A 23,336-nucleotide genomic window follows, 5' to 3' on the forward strand; every position below is an offset into this window, starting at 1 on the left:
AAGCCTCCTTCAGCGGCCTTTCTAAATCTGCCTCCTTTGGTCGCTGCCCGCCTTGCCTGATCTTACACATTCCACCCACTTTATTGGAATATAACTATAAAATCTGCCACTATCAACTACTGCAACACCTCCATAACTTCAATTTCAACCTCCATCTTCTAACTTTCTAGCTCAATCCCTCCAAATCTTATTCCAACAGTCCTCGGATCACTAGAATCTCTAATCCTTTTGTCTCTACATTGTCTCTTACTCTGTTGATAACATTATAACCATTAACTTGAAGACATCATCAGCTCTTTGGCATCTTTCTCTGCCAGATTTACTTAGCAAAACCCAACCCCTATTAAATCCAGCCCTCTATTTACTCTACACCTGCACTTCAGCAGATATACACTTATTTTGTCTGTTCTCACCCAAAATTTATAACTCAAGTGAGCTCTTAAGCCTACCCACTGAACACTACTATTTTTCCCAAAGCTTACATGTACATATGCACTCGCACACACATAATTATGAACTCACAAATTTAAACTTACTTAAGGAGTTCAATCTATTATATTTATTATCCATGTAGAGATTCAAATTTTCTTATATTTGGCCAACTGAAACCTCTTCAACTTGGTATTCAAGAAGTTTAGACTCATTTTGTACATTTCTTGCCTCAGACCTGGAATTAGTCATTTCTCCAAGAAAACCTGATTTCTTTTACTGAGAAATGATATTTTGTGACTATAAAGGCACTAGGGATGTTCATAGCTTCTGGGTTGGCCAATGCTTCTACCATTTACTTAATTAACTAATATCTATTTATTGCTATTTTGTGCCAGGGATTGCTCCACACTTTTAAAAAATGTTAACTATGAAATCTCACCTTATAGATGAGAAAATTGAGGCACAGAAAACTGAAGTAACTTGCTCAGGTCACACAATAAGTGGCAGAGTAAGTTTAGAAACTGGAGTCTGAGACTTTATCCATCATGCTTTACTTGTTGCCAGTTGACCTGCTTTTATTCACATGCCCACCCCTTAGTTAAGGGAAAGCAAAAACCCTTGACCAGCAGACTCATAGAGATACTAAAAGAAGCAGAAATTAATCCTGAAAGATCCAAAAAACAAGTGTCCAGTAAAAAAAAAAAAAAAAATCAAAAACTGGGTAATTGTGTTCAATGGTGCATACCTACAATCCCAGCAACTCGGGAGGTGGAGACAGAAACACAAGTTTGAGACCAGTCTCTGCAATTTAGTGAGACACTGTCTCAAAATTTTAAAAAAAAAAAAAAATTTTAAAGGCTGGGAAAGTAGCTCGGTGGTAGAGGGCCCCAGGGTTCAATTACCAATACCAAAAGAAAAAAGAACAAAAGTAAGAAAAGAAGACATCCAAGCTTACACAGCTCAATTTTTATTATAGGCATTTCAGAAATTAAACTTTGAAGAGTTATATAAAATGATATATGACACATAACAAGATCTCAAAAGTTTAGGTCAAAGTTTTCTTGCAATTAAGATCAAGCAACCAAAAACTACATTAAAACCCTTCAAAACCACAGGAATAAACACACGAGCAAAGATGTATTTTTACTGTGATACAAATTGCATATCCAGCCAAAAGGAATTTTTATTTTTTGGTTAATTATTCCCTGAGAGTTCAGGACCATTAGCGTGTGAATGATTTGCTCCATCCTCCTCTTCCAAAGGTATAATATCTGGAATTTCATCAGTCTCTGATGTCAAGTCTATGATAGTGAAATCAATCACCTGTAAAAGAAGAATCTTGGATATTAAACTGATCACTAATTAAGTGAACTGTTAGGTCCACATGAGGTCTTAGAAACATTATGGCTCTGGGTTGTTTTTTGGTTTGTTTTTTGTTTGTTTTCATATTGGGGATTGAACTGAGGATTGCTTTACCACTGAGCTACATCCTCAGTCCTCTTTTTTTTTGAGACAAGTTCTCACTAAGTTGCTGAGAATCTTGCTAAGTTGCTGAGGCTGGCTTTGAATTTGTGATGCTCCTGCCTTAACCTCCCCAGTCACTGGGATTACACGCATGCATCACCAGGCTGTCCTCAAACTCCTGGGTTCCTCCTGCTTCAGCCTCCCAAGTAGCTGGGAACACAGGCACACACCATCATGCACAACTCCTTAAGTTATTAAATATTCCATGGAGTTGAATTTTGATTCTTTCAAAGCTGTACTTTTAAAAAAGATGTTTGTCCACTCATATTATAAAAGCACTAAGAAAACTTTTCTTTAAAAGAAACTAGAGGTAAAATCTATTAGGTACTTTTTTGAAAATACCAGATATAAAGCATTCCTGGGGGCTGGGATGTAGCTCAGTGGCAAAGTATCTGCCTTGCATTCGCAAAGCCGCTGGGTTCGACCCCCAGTTCCAAAAAAAAACAAACAAAAAAAGCATTTCTGGTTACCTATTAATTTATTATTCCCTTCAAAATAATAGTATTGTACTTTTCTGTAATTTTGCATTAAAGTACAAAATCCTTTTGGAAATGCCTAGGAACTGCAAAAGCAAATAGTCTTTTTAAATATCCATCACAAGAGGCTGGTAACTCAGTGGCAAAATGCATACTTAGTATACCCAAGGCCCTGAGTTCCATTCCCAGCAATGAAAGGGAAAAAAAAAGAGGAAGGAAGAGAAGATTAGTAAAGTATAATATTACTATAGATTGCAATCTTGATAGAACAAAGAGAAAAGTATCTGCCCAACAGAGGTAAAATCACTAAAAAAAAAAATTATCTATCGTCAGACACGGTGGCACATGCCTATGATCCCAGCAACTCTAGGGGCTAAGGCAAGAGGATCTGAAGTTGTAAGCCAGCCTCAACACCTTATCAAGGCCATAAGCAATTAAGCAAGATCCTGTCTCTAAATAAAATATTAAAAAGGAATGGGGAGGGCTGGGATTGTGGCTCACACTTGCCTAAGGCGTGTGAGGCACTGGGTTCAATCCTCAGCATCACATAAAAATAAATAAAATCAAGATATTGTGTTCAACTAAAAAAAATAAAATAAAAGTGGGGAGCTGGGGATGTGTCTCAGTGGTTAAGTGCCCCTGGATTCAATCCCCAGAACCAAAAAATAAATAAAAAACAAAAAAGGGATGGGGATGTGGTTCAGGTTAAGTACCACTGGGTTTAATCCCCAGTACCAGGAAAACAAAAAAAGTATCTCAAAAAATATGTAAGAAAGGGGGATCATGAACTGAACGATTTCATACATGTATGAGTTTGTCAGGTTGAACCCAACCACTATGTATAACCATAAAACTCTAATAAAAAATAATTAAAAAAAAAAAGAACAGGGCATAGTGGTGCATACCTGTAATCCCAGTGGCTTGGGTTCAAAGCCAGACTCAGCAATTTAGCAAGCCCCTAAGCAACTTAGCAAAACTCTGTCTCAAAATAAAAAAGGGTTAATGGCTGGGGATTTAGCTCAGTTGATAGAGTACCTGCTTCACATGCACAAGACCCTGGGTTCAATCCCCAGCACCCCCCCAAAAAAAGGGCTGGAGATTGCCTCCTCGTTGAGCATTTCTGGGCTCAATACCTGGTATCAAATCGAACAAACCACACAGAAGAGAAGAAAGAGACTTAGAAACTAATATTTAAAGTTAATATTTAACTTTATAGAATAAGGAGGTACAGAATTTATGCTTGAATGACATAAGATGCTGTAAATAAATAGTGATAATGGGGCTGAGGATGTGGCTCAAGCGGTAGCTCGCTCGCCTGGCATGCATGCGGCCCGGGTTCCATCCTCAGCACCACATACCAACAAAGATGTTGTGTCCGCCGAGAACTAAAAAATAAATATTAAAAAAATTCTCTTTCTCTCTCTCTCTCTCACTCTCTCTCCTCTCTCACTCTCTCTTAAAAAAATAGTGATAATGTCTATACAAAATTGTGAATATACTTTTTTGTGTGGTGCTGGGAATTAAATCTACCTTTTACATGCAGAATATTTAATGCCAGTGAATTGTACACTTAAAAATTCCTGAAATGATAAATTTGATTTATGTAGATTTTACCATCACCACAACAAAATAATTTTTAAAAAGACAAGAATAAAGAATATTGATTTGTTCATCAGGTCCTTCATTTGGCTGGTTGTGGTCCCCACTAAAAATTTCCCTACAATTCAGGTGCTCAGAGAACTGTGTGGTCTAAGATATAACTTTCACCATTTTGTTCCTGAGGCTTTCTATTTGGGAAAAACAAATTGTATTATAGCTCTCCAAGCATGTTTTCTTTGCAAAGGTTATGTCCAACCTGACATCCTCAAAAGCCAGCAATGAGTCCTGTGCTGTGCCTGCCCATAATCCCAGCTATTCAGATGGTTGAGGCAGAAGGATCACAAGATTGAAGCCAGTGTTGTCAATTTAGCAAGACTTTGTCTCAAAACAAAAAATAAAAATGTTTGAACATGCCAGGTACTGTGGCGCATGCCTGTAATTCCACCGGCTCAGAAGAATTAATAGTACAAAGCCAGACTCAGCAAAAGTGAGGCGCTAAGCAACCCAGTGAGAACCTGTCTCTATATAAAATACAAAATAGGGCTGGGGATATGGCTCAGTGGTAAGTGCCTCTGAGTTTAATCCCCAGTACCAAAAAAGAAAAAAATGTCTGAAGATGTAGTTCTGTGGTAGAGTATTTTCCCAGCACGCACAAGCCCCTAAGTTCAATCCCCCATGGATAGCAAAAAGAAAAAAAAAAAAAAAAAGCCAGTAATGCTTATACAAATTGGTTCAGTGCATCAGCCAGAAAACTATTTTAACTTTAGCCTTTTTAGTTTAAGATATGCTTGCTTAGATTTCTCTCTCAATTATTTCTATTTCTTGAATATGTTAACATCCAATGAAATACTTATTTTCAATATGTATTAATTTTTATCTATCTTACTATCATATTACTAAATTGTATCTACTTAATATCGCTTTGTTTTTAATTAAAACAATGAACAGGAAATTGCAACACTGAGGACATAAGCAGAGAGATTTTCTAAGCAAGAGGCAGCTTTCTCCTATCAGAGGACTAGAGTGCTACAATGGAAAAAAAATGCACTTGGACATCAGTAGACATTGGCAAAGTCCCTGCCTTTTCACTTAACCTCCTCCCTCCTAGTTAACCTCTTTCACCTGTTTCCTCATCTCTCAAGTGAGAAAAATACCTAATTGATTTGGTTGTCAGAAATAAAAGTAGTATGAGCCTTGCTTTTGAAAGGTGCTCAATAAACAATAGTTTTTTAAATAGTAACATAACACGCATGCACTCACATGCACACACACACACAAATTCACCTATGTACAAGGCAACAGTTGGGCTAAAGTAGATTTCTTTGCAGAATAGTACAAGTTCTATATTCAGAGTTTTAATCCCCACAACCACAGTCCAAAAAATACCTATGGTCCCCAAGATGGCTTGAGAGAACCATATGAATAATTTGCTTTCCATATATTCAGAATGATTTAGTGTCCAATTTCCATTAGATTATCATCAATGTCTGGTTGTCATCAGACCCTACTGTGAAGCTTGGGCTGTGAAGGAAATACTGAAGGGTGGGAAGCTAAGAGGTTATCAAGTTTTCACAGTAAGTTTAATTTACAATGTGGTGGTTTTGCCTGACCATCTTCACTGGGTTTTTAGAAACCATTTCATAGATTTAAAAAATCCTTGTTTCACTGGCATAAACAGTACAGTTATGGCCTATCAAAGCAGGAATGTACACAGTGTCTTGCTCTGAATGCCTATCAGAGATAGAGGCCAAAATTAAAATTGGATGCAAATGTGACAGTAATAAGGAAACCACAGACTCTATTGCAAGAATAGAAAGCGAGTAATACATTTTTTAAAAAAAATATTATTTGAGGGCTGGGGATGTGGCTCAAGCGCTAACGCGCTCTCCTGGCGTGCGCGGGGCGCTGGGTTCCATCCTCAGCACCACATAAATAAAGATGTTGGGTCCACCAAAAACTGAAAAATAAATTGTTGAGAGCCAGAGTTTAGTCGGAATGACGCCTGGAATAGGGCGGCGGCGCCGGAATAACTCGGGGATTAGGGCGGATCCTGCTGGGAATAGGGCGGCTCCAGAATTAGGATCCTGTTGCCTCGGGTGCCTGTTACTTTGGAGTTCCCATTGAGTTCTCCCCGGGGTTCTAGAGAATTGGCGCGGATCCCGTGGAGGGGCATTCCCGCGAAGTGTGTGTAGAGTGCCAGTGAGAGTTCGGGAATAAAGATTTGCTGTCTGAACCTACAAGGCTTTGTGGCGGCTCGGTTATTTTGTGCCCAGACTGCGGCAATAAATATTTTTTAAAAATAATTTATAAAAAAAAATTATTTTACAATATTATTTTAGTTATAGATGGACACAATACCTTTATTTAGTTTATTTAGTTTATGTGGTGCTGGGGAACGAACCCAGTGCCTCATGCATGCTAGGCAAGCACTCTACCACTGGGCCAAAACCTCAGCCCTGGTAATACATTATTAAAAAAAAAAAAAAAAAAAAAAAAAGGACAGTTGTTCACCATGCAACCTGTAGAGGGCACCTCTCATATAATAAACTTCATAGATCCACATATTTATTATGACAAATTTTCATTAGATGGCACTAAACACTTTGAGGATGGGGAGCCTTTTTCAAATTTTCATAAAGCTGATCTAGTCATGGCCCTGAGCCCTGGATATGTGAGGCTATAACAAGAATAGAAACACCACCACTAGGGATTTAACTTGCCTGTACAGGTAGGGGTATATACAATGCTGATAAATGTGACACAGGATCAGGAAATATAATTTATTTTTAAATACAAATAATAAATTGGTAAAGGCCCTAAATTTTAATGTTTTAGGCTAAAAAAGGATTGTGCAAAAGGCAAAGTGAGCTATGTAACACCAAATACGTGAAGAGTGACCTTGTTCAGTTTTTACAGAACCCTCTCACCACCCATAACATTTGCTTATGCAGCTTGATTGTATACTTTCAAGTTAAGGACCAGGAGCATCTTAGTTTTTGCTCAACTCTATCTGCCATTTACTGAACAATTTGGAAGAGCTGAGTGGGCTGGTGCACATCTCCTAAAGTAGGATGCTTTGCAAATAAATGTTTTGCTTTTGTATAATAAGTCTGAGGATGACTTGAACTCAAGCTAGGGTGCAGGTTAGCACTGATAACAAAAGCATCTACTGTACAGGTTCAATGTTAATCTCTGTGTATTTGATTCATTTGAGCAGGGTTTCTTTATTTTTGGTTTGGCAGTGCTGGGCATGGAACCCCGGACCTCACACATGTAAATCAAGTACTCTGCCACTGAGTTACATCTCAGCCCTTTTTCATTAATTGCTGAGGTTGGCCTCAAACTCTCAATTCTCCTGCCTCAGCCTCCAGAGTTGCTGGGATTATTGGTGCATGCCACCACACCTGGCTCAGGATGCTCTTTAAAAGTGCAGAAGCAGGACTGGGATTGTGGCTTAGTGGTAGAGCACTCACCTAGCACATGTGAGGCCCTGGGTTTGATCCTCAGCACCACATATAATAAAATAAAGGTATTGTGTCCAACTATAACTAAAAAAGTAAATAAATGTTTTTTGGTTTTATTTGTTTTGTTTTTTAAAGTGCTGAAGCTTGGTTCTACTCCATATCTACTAACCAGAATTCTCTAGGGGTGAGACCCAGGATGTGCATTTTATCAGTCTCCCCAGTTGATAATTCCTGGCATACACAAGGAAGGCAGTGGGAGGTTGCTGAAAGATGATGGAGTTTTATACATGCTGAGCTCTAATTTAACCCATTTTACACAAGGCTATTAGACTTACAAATAGATATGTTAGCTATCTCCTTAGTTGGTTGAGTGTTCCTGTGATCTAGCTATGTAGACAATGAAAAAAAATTTAAGCAAGCTAAGTATATAAGAATTCAGGCAATTCTGTCTGCCCTGCTCCCAACCACTTTCCTTTCACTCTGCCTTCAGGTCACTTCGAATTGTCATCTCACTGCCAATCTTAACAAAAGATGCATTGTGTTAATCATCAATCTTATCTGACAAATTCAACAGGGCATAATCTGCCTGCTTCTTACCACCTCACCACCAACTGAGGGTGTGATTGTTCCAATTTAACATTTTCCTCCTAAGTTCTTCCCCACTCAGCTCCAAGTGGACAGTAAATTAAAAGGCCTCAACCCACTGAAAATATGACTTGAGTCCACCCCAGTGAGGATTCAGTCAGTAACTTCAAAAACATAAGGTGAGGGAGTGATATCAAATCTCAAAAGTAAGTGAAGGGCTGGGCACAGTGGTGCTTGCCTATAATCCCAGCTGCTTGAGAGGCTAAAACAAAAAGATCAGGAGATCAAAGCCAGCTCAGCAAAAGTCAGGGGCTAAGCAACTCAGTAAATTGCTTATACAAATACAAATATAAATACAAAATAGAGCTGGGGATGTAGCTCAGTAGTGCCCCGAGGTCATTCCCCAGTATTCCCCCCCTCTCCAAAAATAGAGATGTTTTGTTTGGGGCAGGGGTGGTGGCTCAGTGGTAGAGTGCTCACATAGCAAGTGTGAGGCACTGGGCTCGATCCTCAGCACCACATAAACTAAATAAAATAATGGTATTGTCTCCATCTACAACTAAAAAATAAAAAAAAAAAAAAGTAAGTGAAGGGAGAAAGAAGGATGCCATAAAACATGTTTTCAGCCTAAGTAGACCTCAATCCCTGAAGAAAGACTTCTTACCAGGCGTGGTGGCACATGCCTATAATTCCAGGAGGCTGAGACCGGAGCATTTCGAGTTTATAGCCAGCCTCAGAAACTTAATGAGGCCTTAAGCAACTCAAGAGCAGGGATATGGATCAGTGATTAAGTGCCCCTGAGTTCATTTTTACAAAAAGGGAGGGAGGGAGAGAGGAAGGAAGAAAGACTTCTTATCCTACTCATTCCTCTGAACAGTCCAATGCATGCCAGTCTCACCATCTTTTAGATGAATAGGCTGCTACAGGTTATCCTGGTCATTTAGATATTCAACGGTGGAATTATTTTGCATATTTCTTTCGAAGAAGTTATTACAAAATATTATAGGAGATCCTATGGTACAGGATACCTGTTGGACAGGTGGACACAAAGGTGTTGTACCTTAAGATACAAAGAATAAATAACTTGGCTTACAGGGCAAGGATGTCTCACAGGACCATCACACATTCAAGTCTCAATGCTGGCTCATTTCTGAAGCTCAATCAGATCAGAAATCTAGCTAGCCTGATCCCAAACCCACAAGAACCAACAATGCTTTACCACCAAACCATATCTACAGTCCTTTTTTATTTTTGAGGGAGGATCTCACTAAATCACTTAGGGTCTCACAAAGTTGCTGAGACTGGCCTTGAACTTGTGATCCTCCTGCCTCAACCTCCAGAGTTGCTGGGATAACAGGGGTGTGCCACCACACCTGGCTTTTTTTCTTCTCTCTTTAACACTTTGAATGCTTTATCAAAGATGTATTTTCTTAATCATGACCTAGGTATTATGTACTCACACCCTAACTGGTAAGTTAAAGACACTACATGTTACTTCTAAAAATGATGCTCTCATACCTGTACTGCAAATCAGAAAGATATCTTATAGCTGGGGGCAGAGGCACATACTGTAGTCCCAGATACTTGAGAAGCAGAGACCGGAAGACTGCTTGAGCCCAAGAGTTTGAGACCAACCTGGGCAACATAGCAAGACCCTGACTCTTAAAAACAAGAAGAAGCCAGGCCCAATTGTGCACACCTATAATTCCAGTGACTCAAGAGGCTAAGGCATGAGGATAGCAAGTTCAAAGCCAGCCTCAGCAACTTAGCAAGATCCTATCTCAAAAATAAAAAGGGCTGGGGATGAGGTTAGTGGTTTAGCACCCCTGTACTTTTGGTACAGTCCCCAGGATCAAAAAACAAAACCAAAAGCACACTATTAGGTTGTGGCTCAGTGTGAAGCACTGGTTTGATTCTTAGCACCACATTTAAATAAATGAATAAAATAAAGGTCCATCAACAACTAAAACAATGGGCTGGGGATGTGGCTCAAGTGGTAGCGCGCTCGCCTGGCATGCGTGCGGCCAGGGTTCGATCCTGCACCACATACAGACAAAGATGCTGTGTCCGCCAAATACTGAAAAATAAATATTAAAGTTCTCTCTCCCTCTTTCTCACTCTCTCTCACTCTTTCTTTAAAAAAAAAAAAAACTAAAACAATAAAAATAGTAAAAAAAACCAAAAAACAAAAAACAAAAACCACTCTATCCTCAATATTTCACTTCCAACCATGAAGGAATCATTCATGTTACCTAAGACCTGTAGAAGATAAGAAAACTAAGGCTCAGAGTACACCATATTCCTTTGAGTTTTTGCCCAGGACTAAAATGCACATCAACATTGCAGGCAAAGGAAAAAAACATCCAACAGCCTTCAGGCAAACACCATGCCAGACTTTACCCAGCTAAGGATTTGCTAACTTACTATGGTTAGATACTATATTAGCCTTTGTCAGTTTTTTCTTCTCAAATGAATTGGCCTCCTTAGAAAAAAGTCTGTTAAAACTAAAATTTTCTGCTACTTCATTTAACAATAAAGCTATAAGACTCAAGGACACCACACATTTTGCAACATACAGTGACAAGTGAATGAAATGCATGTTTATACAAACTTGGGACACAAAGACAGAGCCACACCTACGGATAACTCATGGCAAAAGCAGGGACTGCTGGTGTTTTGAAAGTTGAACGTAGCAGGACATGGTAGTGCACAACTAGGATGAAGCAGGAGGATGGAAAGTTTGAGGCCCGTCTGGACATTCAAAATAAAATATGTGTAGGGTAGCTCAGTGGAATACCACCCCTGGCCTCAATCCACAGTGCTGGAAAACAGGAGTCCCTACCCTACAGCCTCAATTCACCTGTTCATTGATTCCTGTAGTTACGTGGAGAAAGTATTTGTAACGTAAGAAAAAGCTTTGGTAGACTCATTGACAAAGTAAAAAAAAAAAAAAAAAAAAAGAGGAGACAAATCAAATTTGACTTAAACTCAGCTCTACTGAAAGCCAGCTCCACTCACCTTTAGCAGGAACAGAAATGTGATTTTATTTCACAAGTTCCATAATTTTGTTTTTGTGATTATTTTGTGGTAGGAGATTCATGATCAGTCCTAAATTACTAACCAGCACTAAAGGGCTAGAAAACCCTAGAAAGGAGGTAAAAATATTCCTTTTTCCATGGAACCCAAAGTCTTTTACTTCTAATTATTCTCACATGATTTTCTATATGCAACTCACCAACAATTGAGGTTAGTGACATTCTCTCAAAGTCAGAACATAGTAAGTTAAATCCAGAGAGTGGACACTGCACTGTCATACTTTATGGCTCACACTCTAGCTCCTCAGCAAGAAAAACCTACCATCTTTGTGAAACTGATGCAAATACAGTCATATCCTTGCCGTTTTGATTCCTTTTCAGCAAGGCTATCAGTCATGACTGACTTTATTTTTTGATACCAGGAACTGAACCCAGTGGTGCTTAACCTCTGAGTCACATCTCCAGACCTTTTTTTATATTTTATTTAGAGACAGGATCTTGCTGAGTTGCTTAGCTTCTCACTAAATTGCTGAGGCTGGTTTTGAACTCGCTGTCTTCCTGCCTCAGCTTCCCAAGCTGCTGGGATTACAGATGTGCACCAACATGTCCTATATGATCTTTCAACTGGCTTAAAAATCCACTCTTAGGAATCCAGTTAATCAGAAAATGAAGTGAACAACTATCACCTAGTAAAAATTCTCATGTGCACATCAGCTTTTCACTTTATTTCTTTCTTGGAAATGGAGTTTCACTATGTTGCCCAGACTGGTCTCAAAACACCTGGGTTAAGTGATCCTCCCCCCTCAGCCTCCCTAGGAGCTGGGACCCTAGGGGTACATCTGTGTGATTGGCCTCACATTAGCTTTTAATTTGTTTGAAATCTGTTATCAAATTCCATTTGTAACATTAATCTTCCAATGCTATCGTCCTATCAAAATTCCCCAAAAGGCTAATTGGAATTCATGTATGTAAGTTATTAACCCTGTCATGCAAATCAAGCAGCTCTATGAAAGCAACACACAAAGCACATGGAACAAACAGCATAAAACTGATCTATTCTACTATGAATTTTATTGAATTTAAAGATGGTATTCCTTTAATTAAAAAAAAAAAGAAACTAAAATTAAGTTGTACAAGCATAAGAGATAAAGCAATGATGAGGCCTGCTCAGACTATACTGGAACAGACACTATACCAGAGCCCACATGAGGGTGTTTTTATACAATACAGACAAACATTAACAGTAGCAACATAATGGCTATAGAATGAGACCCTAAGTGCACATAAATTTTGTGAGTTCTAGTGAAGCTCTGTCAAGCAAACCATTCTTTTCTTACCAGCCAGGCAACTCAAAGTCTCCTAATGCCAGAAACTTTAAGGCTCTTACCAGCTGGAAATGACTACAACTGAAGGCCTTTTTCCTAATTGGCTGCTTTTCCAGTTTAGAGTTATCTAGCAGGTTAATTATAACATGATAAATGATGTCATCTAGATAGCTACAACATGCACTGGTGACAAGAAAGGTTTAATGAGTTTTGTGCTGAGACTGCTGGACCTTCTGGCTGGTCTTGTCCATTTCTGCACTTTGGTCCTGAGCATTCTGAGACTCAGTCAGCTGAGGATAAAAGGGACCTACCAGCCAGTTGAGGGGGGTGTTGTTAACAACATAATCCATCACATCATCTAAAGATTCCTTCATTTTCTGTAGCTGCCCCTTGCTAGAGGTGAGGAAGCCATCAGACACTTCTTTAAAGGAGGCAGCATTACGGAATACTGAGTAGATGTCGCCTGCCATCACCCCCAAGTGCTTGGCCTGATCTTGGATGTTCTGTGGTAACCCTTGGACGTTGGACAGGAGGGTGTGGCATGTGGTCTGGAGCTGCTGAGTCAGGTTTCGGGCAACAGCAAGAGTACGTGACTCGATGTGCTAAAAATAAGACCAAGTTAAGAATTAGCAGTGGATTCAACAGTCTTATGTGCGAACTAGTTTAATCACAGTAAACTAGTTATGTGTCCGCCATAAATGCAGACTCTTAAATTTTAAAAATCCTCGTAACAATAGCTATGAAACATAAGCTTAGGGTTTAAGTAACTTGCCCTAATTAACAGTTGGAAAATAGCTGAGTGGGGCATATGAACTAGTGCACGAGTCTCCAAAATTCCTCACCTTAAACTGAAGAAATATAACAGGCAGAGGAGACCAGAATAAAAACACAATGCATGATAGTAGTATATTTAAATAACTCCTCCTCAAATAAGTTGACATATATAAATAGTCACTACTGATTTCAAGGCAAACACACACTAAGAACCATTTTCTAGAACTCCAACACTAGTTTCTTCTTTCTGGAACATTGGTGCCCTTTCTGGCCTTTAACCTAGTTTAAACTTTTACCCTTTAGTTCTCAGCTTTGCATTCATCTTTGACTCAGCCACCCCACTCCAGGGCTGTAGTAGACAGCCTTCCTATATACTCTCATAGCACCTAGGTTTATCCTGGCAAAAAACACTATGTGTCTATATTCCCCATCAGTCTGTACCCATGTTTCCCATTTGGGGGGCAACATGTCAATCTGCAGGTTGTAAGATAAAGTTACTCTCTGCTCAGTTTTGTTTCTCTGCCACCTAACAATCTATATAGACAATATTGTTCAAACTTTTGACAAGTAATAGTATTCTAAGAGACTTGAAGGAATACTGTAATGAAAAGTCTAATAAGAACTTCACAAACTGTTATAAAAACTATCCCAGGCCACTTACCTCAGCGCAGTGGGATTCATCTGTATCATCATGGCCGATGCTCCTCTTCCAGTCCACCCATGAGAGATAGAGTTTATCCTGAGCATCCTGAATTTTCTGGTTGGCACTATGCACATTCTTTCTGGCAAATTCAATCTGGAACACAACAAAATAAGAAAAGGGAATATACTGGTCAAACATTTTTGTCAGCTTGTTTACAGCTCCATGATATGAATCAGATAAAATAAAAACCAAGAACCATAAGATTCTATCCTGATATCACTGTTATTTATTATCAATGTGTTAGTCAACCAAGCACAAGTAGCTCTTTCTTGCCCCTCTTTAACTATTAAACCACTGACTCCAAATGCACCTCTAGTTTAGCACACATAATACAACTAAAATTCAGTTTGTATGTATGAAGGATAAATTAGAACTATAAAAAGGGAAACCAACCTTCCTCTCCCCTTTTGCCAGAAACCTATTTCCTCTTCCAAGAAGAAATGGTTTTTCTACCATAGTACAGTACATACTGTTCTATAATTTGGCAGTCTTTAATAGCTACACAATAGTCTATTGTGAAGTACTAATTTAATTAGTCCCCTATGGTTGATGCGTACTGTTACAGTCTCTTATGACTCTAAACAAATATATGTAGGATAATGAGAAGAGAAACTCCTAATACTGGTACAGGTGTGTTATAACTTTACCAGAACAATTCTTTGACTCTGTCCCATTTTGAATCTTCTAGAAGTGCACAGTATTGTTCTTTTTCTACATCACTACCAACAGCATCAAATTTTGCTAGTGTGACATAACAAAAAGGTATCTGTGCCTGACATCTGAGTAAAATTACCATTCGTATTTTCAGCTATTTATACTTCCTTTTCTGTGAATTGTCTGTATCCCTTTGCCCATTTTTTTTTTTTTTTTTTTTGGCAGGGAGGGATACAGGGGCTTGAACTCAGGGGCACTTAACCACTAGGCCACATCCCCAGCCCTATTTTGTATTTTATTTAGAGACAGGGTCTCACCTAGTTGCTTAGTGCCTTGCTTTTGCTGAAGCTAGCTTTTAATTCTCAATCCTCCTGCCTCAGCCTCCCAAACCCCTGGGATTACAGATGTGCACCACAGCGCCGGCTGTCCATATTTTTATTAGATTTTCATAAGGTAAGATTAAATTCTAGGATTTCATGGGCTGGGGTTGTGGCTCAGTAGTAGAGCTCTCACATAGCATGTGCAAGGCGCTGGTTCGAGCCTCAGCACTACATAAAAATAAATAAAATAAAAGGTATTGTTTCCGACTACTACAACAACAACAACAAATTCTAGGATTTCTAGACTATACCTACTCTTATTCCATGAGATAAATGAGCTTATGTTGGATATCACAAAGGAAGCTTTACTCACCAGGTGAACAGTAGAATGAAGCTGAGAAATAGTCTCTTGGCTCATTTGCTTAGCTTCTTTAACCCTGTTGAATGCCTGCTGGTAGGCCCGAGCGCGGAGCTTGGTAGACAGAGACCCCAGTCTCACATAATAACTTGGTTTCTGAGCTTCATCAAATCCTTCAACTTTTTTTGCTTCTTTTTCTGAAGTTGGAAAGAAGGGACAATTATTAGTACCAATGTCTAAACTATAACCTGGGTCTTCACTGCCCACCCACCTAGCAAGTACAATCTCATTTTCCCAAGACTGCTCAAGCCTTCAGCTGGGCTTGATCACCTGAATCTATTACAGTATTTAATACATGTTACATATCTACCCATGCTTCCTCCCACTAGAAATAACAAAGTACCTGGCACACCATAGGTACTAATGTGCCTTTGTTAGCGATGATTCAGTAAAGCAGCCCACTAAAGACAACCCATGGCACAATTATGTATGCCAGTAATCTCAACATTACAGGAGATGAAGACAGGAGGATCCCAAGTTCAAAGGCAGCCTCAGCAACGTAGCAAGGACCTAAGCAAATGAGTGAGACCCTGTCTCAAAATAAAAAATAAAAAAAGGACCAGGGATATAGCTCAATGGTAAATTGCCCTGGTTTAAATCCCCAGTACCAAAAAAAAAGACAACCCATTTATAGAAATTGTTTTTTCAAGGCAAATTTCTCCTGAAGCTTTAAAACTTAGTATGTTGGGGCGGGGGGGGGAGGGTGGTTATCAATAAAAAGTTTTTTTAAAAAACCTTAGGTATAATTCAATATGAAACTTCATATTGCTTTAAGTAGGAAATTTATAAAGAAAGATTAGTGGTTATGTGGGGAAGGAACAAAGGACTGATTGCAAACAGGCGTGAAGTATCTTTTGGGGACATAGATCTGTTCTAAGCAATTGAATGAGATCCTGTCTCAAAATAAAAAACATAAAAAACACTGGAGATTTAGCTGTGTAGTAAAGCCCCCTGAGTTCAATCCCTAGAACCAAACCAAACAAAAGTTCTTAAACTGGACAGTGATAATGGCTATACAACTCTAAATTTAGACTGAAAACAGGTAATTGTTTTTGGTATATAAAGTCTACCTCAATAAAGGTAATCTTTTTAAAAGACAATCTTTATAGTCCTTTTAAAAAGACTAGTTTAAGGTGTAAAACATTACTTTAAGACAAAATTCCCAATTACCTATTTCTTCTTCAGTGAGAGGAAGGTACTGATCTACCAGCATCTCGGATTTGCTGATCGCATTTTCTACTCCACTGCTCACAAACTGCACCATCCGACTTTCCAAAACTGTGTTAATGCCGCCATTGACCACAGACTTGGTCTTCTCCACCCCACCAGTCACCGCTCCTTTGGTCTTGTCCATCACCCCTGTGATCGTGCTGGCTACAGAATCCTTGGCCCCAGTTACAGTAGTCGTCACAGCATCTCTCGCCCCAGTCACGGCCCCTTTGGCACTGGCAACAACCTGAATGTGAAAAGCAGATCAACTGGCAAATAAGGAATATAAAAGGCACAAACCCACTGCAAGGTCTTATAGAGGAAGCATCATTTAAGAGTTAAAAAGGATTCTGGACCTTTTGCTGCTTAATTTTAGGTCTTGGCTAAGTCACTAACATTCAATTAACCTTAATTTCTTTGTCAGGTCTATTTGTCCTACCTAGCCACTCCTCAAGGATTGTTCACAGGTACAAACGAGGGAAACAAATATGAAGTTTGTTCATTTGTCAAGGCAAGTTGTTGTGGGACTTTTCTGTTTTATATTGTTTTGTTTTTCTGGGTTTTCTGTTGTTGTTTTTGGTGGAAGTTTTTTTGTTTTGTTTTTAACTAGATAAACCTTTGGTACAAAAAGTACTCTAGGGAAGAATGGCATGCTTATACTGAGAACAGCTCATGCTTGCCTAAGAACAGCCATAGGTACGCCATGCACATGCTGCCCTTTGTACACAGCCCCGAAGGCCAATCCACAGGCAGTTCTCCATCCTGGTAGGAGTGCTTTAGATAGCTATCATTCATACAGGCCCCTCTAAATCACCAGCCTGCCCATGCTCCACTCATGAGACCCTAACTCGTGGGAAAGCCTAGCTCACTATCTCATTTTGTTACTGTGGAGAAGATGCAGCTGGGTGTGGTAGTGCACACCTCCAACCCTAGCAGTTTGGGAGGCTGAAGCAGGAGGATGGCGAGTTCAAAGCCAGCCTCAGCAACTTGGCAAGGTCCTAAGCTACTTAGAGAGACCCTGTCTCTAAATAATAATATAAAGTGGGCTGGAGATGTGGTTCAGAAGTTAAGCACCCCTGGGTTCAATTCCTGATATTAAAAAAAACAACAACAAACAAACAAAGAAGGAGCTTTTCTAAGTTGGAGTCAGGGGAGGGAAAGGAAAAGACATGAAAGATTCCCTTCAGGCACATCTCAGGCATAGAACATAAAGTTCCAAAGTGATACATGAAAGGTGGACTAAAAACCTAGATCCTGGCTTAGCCCAGCATCCCCCCCTTTTTTTTAAAGTGGGGATTGAACCCAGAAGTGCTTTATCAGTTAGTTAATTCCCTAGTACTTTTTATTTTTTAAGACAGGGTCTTACTAAATTGCAGACACTAGCCTCTAACTTGAGATATTTTTACCTCAGCCTCCTGGGTAACTGAGATCATAAGCATGTGTCACCACACCCAGCTTCAGTGTCACTTTTAAAATATGAGAAGGATAAATTATGAGAAATATCACGAAAGTGGTAAAGGCCGGGATTTGAGACAGGGATCACAGCACCATAACCCTTTCACCTGAAAACAGAATTACAAGAACATCTGTAGCTCCATAATTATAGTTATGTGATTAAATGGGAGGAAACAAAACTTTCTTTTCTCAAAACCAGGCTTCCAGCATGCTAAAACAAACATTCTACCCCCTGAGTTATATTCCCAGCTTTAAATGAACAATTTGATTTTAAGATATTTTCAACTTGATGAATTTATTGACATAACTGTCAAAAGTCTACATAATAGAATAGATATGGTTATTTAAGATACATTGGATTCAGCTGGGTGCAGTAGTACACACCTATAGTCCTACTTAGGCCACAGGCTAAGGCAGGAGGATCATTTGAGCTTAGGAGTATGAGACCAGCCTGGGAAAAACAGCCTGACTTCATCTCTTAAAAAATTAAAAATTAAAAATTAAAAAAATAGGGCTGGGGTATATAGCTCAGTGGTAGAGCACTTGCCTGGCCTGCATAGGCTCTGTCCCAAGCTCACCTGTGATGTTGGCTGATTCAGAATAGGCAATTTCTCCTCAATCCTGTCCAGCCCCTTGCAGGCATAGGTATTAGCAACTGCAACTGGAAGAATCACAAATGTTGCTGAGATTATATAGTGAAACTAAATAATGCCAATGTAACGTGTTATAGAATGAGCCCACACTACTGTACCTCAGGTCTTTAACCTTTTTATAACAAAACAGCCAAAATGTTTAATGTTTCACCACAATATGCATTATCTGGCTTCTCTAGATCAGACAGAAAGAAGCTTGGTAGGTTGCTGGAAACTTTTTTCCACCAAGAGGGAAATAGTAAAGGAGGTGTACACAGAGGCATCAACATGTCAGTAGGAAGTTGGCTAAGAAACTTCTTCCTCAATAGCTGACCCCTAATGTTAGTGCCAAGAGTAGCAAGGCTTTCCCTGAACCCTTATTCAAGGAATAGTGTCTAGAAACTCTCTCAAAATTAGCATTTCCATTTTAGTTTAATCCCTACTTAATTCATGTACCTAATTTAGTAGACGGCAGTACATTTTGGTTTCTCACCAGGAAACAGTATGCTAACAGCACTCTGGAGTTCCCTAAAAAGGTGCAGATTTCAGTCCAAAGCTTCCCCTAAGGTTGACCAAGCCAAGTACTCATACCAAATTCATTTGGAAATTGGCATTTAAAGGTTCCTTACAATCCTGCAAATTCATGACTTAGCCCCCATTTGGGGAATGATTTAAAATTTTTATTAAAAGAAGTTCATGCATACTGTGGAGAAAATAGAAAACTTCCCACTCTGTTGTGGGAATGTAAAGTGTTGCAGCCACTTTGGAAAACAGTCTGGTTGTTCCTCAAAAGCTTAAACACAATTATTATGTGATTCAGGAATTCCATTCCTAAGTATGTACCCAAGAAAATTAAATTACGTCCATACAAAAACTTGTACATAGATATTCATAGAAATATCATCTACAAAATGTAGAAGCAACCCAAATGTCCATCAACTGATGAATAAATAAACAAAAATATGTCTAAGTACACAATGGGGTATTTTTCCACAATAAAATGGGATGAAGGGCTGATATGATACAATAAAATGGATCAACTCTGAAAACATGCTAAGTGAGCCAGGCATGGTGGCACACACCTGAAATTCCAGCATCTCAGGAGGATGAGGAAAATCACAAGTTCAAGCCCAGCCTCACAGCAATCTAGCAAAGCCCTAAGCAATTTAGTGAGGCATTGTCTCAAAAAATAAAGAAAGAAAAATAATAAAAAGGAATGGGAATGTGGTTCACTGGTAAAGCATCCCAGTACTAAAGAAAAAAAAAAACATGCTAGATAACCAACATTTTATGATTCTATTTTTCCAGTTCTGATGATTAAATCCTGGGGAACTTTACCACTGAGCCTTTTCTCTATTTTCATTTTGAAGACAGCATCTACTAAATTGACCACACTGGCCTCAAACTTAGGATCCTGACTCAGCCTCCAGAGTAGTTGGGATTATAGGTATGTGCCACTGTGTCTGCCACTATGTCCACTCACTTTGTGGCTCTAGCTTCTGGATGATAGGCAGAGCACTTGTCACTGCTACAGAGGTCATGGTCTTCACACCCTTCTCTGCCATCTCACACACAGACTTCAAGTAGGGATACTGATCCTTTGTACTGACATAAGCCGAGGACACCAGGTCATACGTGGAGCTCACCAAGGGCAGGTTGGCCACCCTAGTCACCACACTCTGTAACCAAAGAGGAGTAGATGTTAAGTTATAGAAACATGTCAGGAGAGGAAGGAGTCAAGAAAACGACTATTTAAAATTCATACCGGTTGAGGATCAACTGCAACAGATGCCATTTTCTTCCTTGAAGAGGAAAAAAACAAACCTGTGGAAGAGAAACTGGATTTCAGGACACAGGGATGACTCCCAGATTAGTTCCCCAATCCAAGCAAATGCTTGCTCGTTTCAAGTGAAAAAAATCCAAGAGGTGCGAAGTGTGATCTCCCATGCTTCTTCCCATCCTCCGAGTCCTCTCCTGGGCAAACACCCCTTAAGGTAGTTTGGGAGCTTAAGTTTAAACTTAGAAAAGAGGCTCAGCAGGGAAAGTCAAAGTTGTTGAAATAGTTGTCTTGCTTCACTACCAGGAAACTAGAAATGCCCATCCTTAACTGGGGATTGAAGGGATTCCACATATTAGGCTAAACTCTACCACTAAACTCTACCACTGTCTTTGAAGACAGGGTCTTCCTAAGTTGCTGAGGCTGGCTTCAAACTTGCTATCCTCCTGCCTCAGCTTCCTGAGTCGCTGGGATTATAGGTGAGACCCACTATGCCCAGCTTCACAAATGCTTTTTTTTGCTCACAAATTGCTAACCAGATTAAAATCCATGTTGAGACTAAAGAAAAGTTTCAATAGAAGATATTTTAGTCAACACTCCTTTGAGAATCACAGGATCAGGACAATAAAATTGGAGTATTTTGATGGGGGCTTATTTTAACTCCCTTGTAAAAGGACTGAAACTACTTTATGAGCAACCAAGCTTAAGAGGAAGGAGGTGCTCAGAGGAATTGAGAAACATTTCAGGATGTGTTACGTGTATATTTTTGTAGCCCCAAGGACCCATACCCACACAAAACTGCCGCCCTGACAATCAACTGACCTGGAAGCAAAGAACCGGCCAAACCGGCTGCCCACCACTTCTGGGCTTGCCAGCCCAGTCTCCCACCACCAAGGGTCACAGTTCTACAAGAAATGAGTAAGAGCCAGACGCGGCGGCACACACTGGTAATCCCGGCGTCTAGGAAGGCTGAAGCAGGAGGATCTGAGTTCAAGACCAGCCTCAGCAATTTAGCAAGACCCTGTCTCTAAATAAAATACAAAATAGGGCTCACTGGTAAAGCGCATCTGATTCAATCCTTGGTACTGAGACAGATCGAGAGAGAAAGAAACAGAAACCTGGAACAGTATCGATAGAAGTATTGTACACCCCAAAAAACTCTTACCTTACAACAATTTCCTAACTCCTGCCCCAGATAAATGTCCCTTCAGAACATATAAAAGTTGTTTCCCCACAAGCATCCATGCAGACCAAGAGATACTTGATTAAATGTCCCTTCAGAACAAATAGAAGTTGCTTCCCCACAACCTTCCTTGCACACCAAGAGATACTTGATACCAGCACAGAAGCTACTAGGAGAAAAGCCTCTATCAACAAAAGCGCCGGTGGAGCACGGCCGACGGAGAGCAGGCGCCCCAGAGCCCACCCGCTCCCAGCCAGGCTCCGTGACCACGGTCCTTGGCGGTGCAGTTTAGAACCCCGCTGGGAGCACAGCAGCAGCCCCCCCAAACCCGAGGATCCCTCCCATCTCGGCATTGCGGGGTGGCCCGGGGCAGCTCGCTGGTGCACGGTGGCTGGGGGGTGCGCACCCACCGACAGACCGCAGCGAGGAGGGGAAGAGGCGGACGAGTCTCACGAGCCTCACGAGTCTCACGAGTCCTGCGGCCGTAGAGCAACCCCGACAAACTCACACTGCGCGGCTCCCGGGCGCCCCCGTATATATGCCCCACCTCGCCCGCCCCGCCCCGCGTCTCTGCAACACGTGACGGAGGCCAGGGACAAGGAACACCTCAGGTCAAAGAACGGTGTCGCTTTCAGTGGCCTGTCTGCGCCTCCTCCCACCGCTGCTGCGGGCCAGCGGTGTGACCAGTCAGGGAGAGGCGTGAGGCGGGCTGCCAGTGGGTAGGGACCTCCGCCAGGTTCATGGGCCCTGGACGGAGGGGGCGGCTGGGGGGAGGGGCGGGGCACCTGCCTGTGGGAGGGGATCTTAGCCTGATCCCGGCCTAAGGAGAGACAAAAGAGGAGCAGCATATATAGCGGGGGCGCCCGGAGCCGCGCCGTGAGCACGTGGAGGGTGGCTGTACGGTCTGCGGGATTCGCCTGTCGCTTCCCTCTTTGTTGCGGTCTGTCAGTCGGTGGGGAGCAGATGTTTTCCCGTTTGGGGGGCCCAGCGAGGTCGGTGGCGAATGGCGGAAGGAGCCCAGGTGGCCTTTGGGGTTTTGAAAAACGCAAATGATCTCTTAAGTAGTAGAGCACCCAGGCGCGAGGCCCTGGGATCTAGCTCCAGACCAGGAAGGTAATTAACCCCTAGAGTGACTCCTCACATTAGAATTCTTAAAAAAAAGGGGCAACCTTGGCTGCTTCTAGGATATTTTTAGCAAACAAGTAACATTTAAAGTTTATGAAATTCCAACCCAACAATGTGCTTGTGGAAAGTTCTTCCACTGCTCTTTTGACTGTTTAGACAATTTGTCAAACACTTTTCTATTTAAAGATGAATGGAAATTTTCAAAAAGAGCCCTAGAATGGGCCGTCTTCTGTTGTCCCTTCTCCTCTTCCTCTTCTTCCTTTTCCTCAAAAGACTTAATTACAAGTGACTGCGTAATGATATGGCCTGTACTTATGCAAGGTGGCCAACTTTTATTGTTTCTTTTTTAAAATCTTTATTTACTTTTCACGTGGTGCTGAGGATGGAACCCAGTGCCTCTACAGCTGAGCCACAACCCCAGCCCCAACTCTTTTTTCCTAATTCATGGTTTAAAAAAAAATTTTTTTTTCTCCCTGGTACTGTTAAAGAGCTGGGACCTTCTGAAACATTGAGGTAGTGTGAAGATACACCTTTCAAACCTAGATTTGGGTGATGAAGTCAGATTTCAGACATGCCACGCAAAGTAACAGGAATGAATTTATTGAAGGGACAGGAGAAAGGAGACCCTCTCAAAGGAGAGAGTGGG

The 23,336-nt window shown here is 40.6% G+C and overlaps 1 protein-coding gene across 1 annotated transcript; it reads right to left on the reverse strand.

Annotated features, from left to right (window-relative positions):
* Positions 1-1,383: 1,383 nt before the first annotated feature.
* Plin2 (perilipin 2) lies at positions 1,384-22,103 on the reverse strand. Its single transcript, XM_013363188.3, has 9 exons — positions 21,976-22,103; positions 20,371-20,429; positions 20,089-20,284; positions 18,552-18,634; positions 16,480-16,765; positions 15,265-15,446; positions 13,876-14,010; positions 12,752-13,042; positions 1,384-1,755 (listed from the first exon to the last, which is right to left on the reverse strand). The coding sequence occupies exons 2-9, from the start codon at positions 20,398-20,400 to the stop codon at positions 1,627-1,629; spliced, it is 1,332 nt and encodes a 443-aa protein (XP_013218642.2). The 5' UTR covers positions 20,401-20,429; positions 21,976-22,103; the 3' UTR covers positions 1,384-1,626.
* Between the last annotated feature and the right edge of the window lie 1,233 nt (positions 22,104-23,336).

The sequence above is a fragment of the Ictidomys tridecemlineatus genome, chromosome 4 (assembly GCF_052094955.1).
Source record: "Ictidomys tridecemlineatus isolate mIctTri1 chromosome 4, mIctTri1.hap1, whole genome shotgun sequence".
Taxonomy (NCBI): domain Eukaryota; kingdom Metazoa; phylum Chordata; class Mammalia; order Rodentia; family Sciuridae; genus Ictidomys; species Ictidomys tridecemlineatus.

Bases quoted from the DNA above. Each gene is read 5' to 3' on its own strand.
- Plin2 (XM_013363188.3), bottom strand. From the start codon at position 20,400: ATGGCATCTGTTGCAGTTGATCCTCAACCG. The intron at 20,285-20,370 runs GTATGAATTTTA...CTTTGGTTACAG, and splicing joins TTGCAGTTGATCCTCAACCG to AGTGTGGTGACTAGGGTGGC. The intron at 16,766-18,551 runs GTGAGCTTGGGA...TTTCACATTCAG, and splicing joins TGAATCAGCCAACATCACAG to GTTGTTGCCAGTGCCAAAGG.